The 3,097-nt window shown below is 53.4% G+C and overlaps 1 protein-coding gene across 1 annotated transcript in view; it reads left to right on the forward strand.

Moving 5' to 3' along the window:
- DHRSX (dehydrogenase/reductase X-linked) overlaps window positions 1–3,097 on the forward strand; it is a 180,569-nt gene that overhangs the window by 24,551 nt on the left and 152,921 nt on the right. Inside the window, exon 4 of the mRNA XM_007460499.1 lies at window positions 1,779–1,847. Within this exon, the coding sequence (XP_007460561.1) occupies window positions 1,779–1,847 (69 nt within the window). The remainder of the gene's footprint in view (window positions 1–1,778; window positions 1,848–3,097) is intronic.

The following is a 3,097-nucleotide window of genomic DNA, read 5'->3' on the forward strand; positions in this document are numbered from 1 at the left end:
TGGGTTTTTTTTTTTTTTTTTTTTTTTGGTCTTCTATGCCCGGAACATTTAGGGATGGAAGATATGCCTCTTTACCATCCTGCCCCTGCACTCCCGCAGTGCAGGAAGGCTCTCCCGCAGCAAAAACGTGTGATAACCGCATAATGTTTATTTCTTTAAGGAGCTGGAGGTGCTAATGACTTTTGCGGCTGTATCTTCTTGACGTCTGCAGCTTTGAACTTCTCCCAGGCGGTGACAGTTTCTTTATTCCTTTTCGTTCACCCCCAGAGATGTCCTTTGCCACGTTTATCTTCAGCAGGGGGCATTTCTCATCCCCCCTGGGTTCACCACTTCTGCTCTCTTATGTGTTTGTTACAAATAAACCCGTTGCTGTAAATTTTTTTTTTTGGTTTTGTTTTGGAAAGGGCATTGCCTAGATTCATTTGGGAACACTTGTCAGTGACACAGAGCACATAATACAGAGGAAAATAGTAGGGAATACTATTAGAGTGTGTAAGTGAAACCACGGGTACGTAAACAGCAAGCAGAAATGCTTGATAAAAGGATTGCTTGGTCGTGTACTTTCACGGAGACCTCAGTAGGCTTTGACCCGAGGGGTCAGCCAGGAGGGGCTGCAGCATCTTGCCAGGAGGGGCTGTGGCTGCAGGTGGGAGGGTGATGTGGGCTGGGCCTGCCCCTCCCAGGCCCCTCAGCGGTGTCCTCTTGCCCCCTGTTGGTTCTCTGGGCATCAGGGCTCCATGCCCACCCCTGTGTTCACAGGTGCCAGCTCTGGCCTCCCTGTTGAAGGTCTCCTGTGACTCAGCGCCCAGGGAATTTCAGGTGTGGCTTCTCCTGCACAAGGTCAGAGGCGCTGCTTGAGGCCGGCTCCTTAATAAGGGATGCTGCCTGGGAAGCAGGCTGGCCTGGCTTCTCCCCACCCCGAGCAGCAGCTACATCAGGACCCCCTTAAAGTGAGGGCTGTCTGCACACAGACATAGGGAAAAACAGCCCCCCTGCTCTCCAGGCTCTACCCTCACGGTCAACACAGATTCACCTACTCAGGCATTAAAGAAACCTCATTCACTTTCTTTCGCCCCAAATTTCAACTGGGACACCCTCATCCTACACAAAAGACCCATCGCCACCCTTCCAAGAGAACGTTCCCAGCACCGCACCCGCTGATTTTACGGAGTCACGGGTGACGGGAGGAGGCATCTCGAGCTCCTGGTGGGAATGTCCCGCGATGGTCTTTTTTCTTTTTTTCTTTTATTTTATTTTTTTTGGCCGTGCCACGTGGCTTGCGGGATCTTAGTTCCCCGACCAGGGATGGAACCCAGACCCTCCGCAGTGAAAGCGCAGAGTCCTAACCACTGGACCGCCAGGGAAGTCCCCCGTCATGGTTTTTATAGCTCGAGCCACTGTGAACAGAGCGGTCGCCTGGACCACCAAAAGTCTCTCGAAAGGTCTATGTCTAGTCTGACATTTCTGCTGACGGTTTCACGCTCATACGCTCTTGGTGTCCCCGTGGTCCCGATGCCACTAGGTGCTTCGTGTCCCTGGAATTACTGAAAAGTAAGATGTCTCAGAAATGCATCCTTTTGACCAAAATCCACCTAAAGAAAATGCATCTTCGATGGATACGCTGAGTCCACCTACAGTTGCTCCCATGGCCAAATTCGATGCCTGGACGGGACGAGACACTTAGCCTGTTGTAGGGCTGTGTTTACTGTCTTAAGAAAACATTGTTTCCCATGGGGTAGTTTCCTTACCCTGAATTGTATCTTTTCTTTTCCTTGTAGGCGGAAATAACGAAGGCAAAGCAGAGGAAGCTGTGAGAAAGATAAAAGAGGAAACCCTCAATGACGAAGGTACTCTACTGCCCGGTGGACAGGAGGCTCTTCTGCTTGGTCTGGGGGCTGCAGACCCTGGCGTGGGCTCAGGGACCCGGATGGTAAAAGTGGCTCTGGGCAGCGGTGTCTCTGATTCTTGGGCTTTTCTCTGGGGGCGCTTTTGTCCTCCTTGGGGCGTGGAAGGTGGCAGCAAGCGTGCTGCTACCGCGGCACCTGCTGGGGAGGGCGTTCCTTGTGAAACTGGGACCCGTTTTCATTCCCTGTCGATCTCCAGGGCCCTCTGAGGCCCGTGTTCACTCAGGAACCGTTGGATGTACCCTCCGGCAGGTGCACCTACTTTTCTCGGGTTCTTGAAGGGAAGATGCACCAAACAGGACCCTGCCGGGTCTCACGGGGATCAGCGCTGCCCCGTCGTGCATCCCTGGGGCCTTCTCTACCTATTGAACCCCGGGGGATACACACACGGCCCTCACATCTTTCCTGATACCAACGCTCTCCGGTGCTTTCTGAGCCCAAGCCTGGTGCCTTACGTTTAAAAAAAGCACATGCAGGTCACTTTCTTGGCCAGGGTGTTTTAAGCATCACCCAGAAGCTGAGGATTCCCATCTGTGGGCAGATTGCGATTCCTGAGAGACACATGAAAACCCCGGACGGACGGGTAAAGCCTTATCTGTCCCTTTGTGTCAAGACTCCCACTGGTGGGTGTTCAAGCTTGACCGTCCGGCCCTCTGCCCAAGGCTGGGGCGTGCTGACATTCCCAATGTCTCCCCTGCCCTCGTGGCAGGATGCCTTTCATCTTTTTCCTTTTTCCTCTTTTTTTTCTTTTTTTTTTTTTAATGGGGGTAGAGTTGTTTTACAATGTTGTGTTAGTTTCTGCTGTACCGCAAAGTGGAGTTCCCTGTGCTATAGGGCAGGTTCTCCTTAGGTATCTACTAAGATGCCTTTGGGCTTGAGACAGAGCACAGAGGGGCTTCTGCAGCTCTCCTGCAACACCAGGCAGCTCTTGCAGACAGAGGAGCTGCTTGTCGCCCTCGCCTGCCCCGGGGCAGAAATGGTCCACTGTTGTGACGGCCCATCGTGAGCCCCCGTCCCTAGTTTGCAGTGGCTCAGGGGGCCGCTCCCTCCTACGCCTTGGTTTCCACCCAGCGTGTGTTTCCCTGGCATCTAGGGGCAGGTGGTTAGAAGTGCTGATTTCCAGCCCTGAGCGTGGGAACTTCTGCAGACGGGGCTGGGAACCTGCATTTTCCCACGCCTCCCCCCCCCCCCGG

Source organism: Lipotes vexillifer, unplaced genomic scaffold, assembly GCF_000442215.2.
Source record: "Lipotes vexillifer unplaced genomic scaffold, Lipotes_vexillifer_v1.1 scaffold512, whole genome shotgun sequence".
Lineage (NCBI taxonomy): Eukaryota > Metazoa > Chordata > Mammalia > Artiodactyla > Lipotidae > Lipotes > Lipotes vexillifer.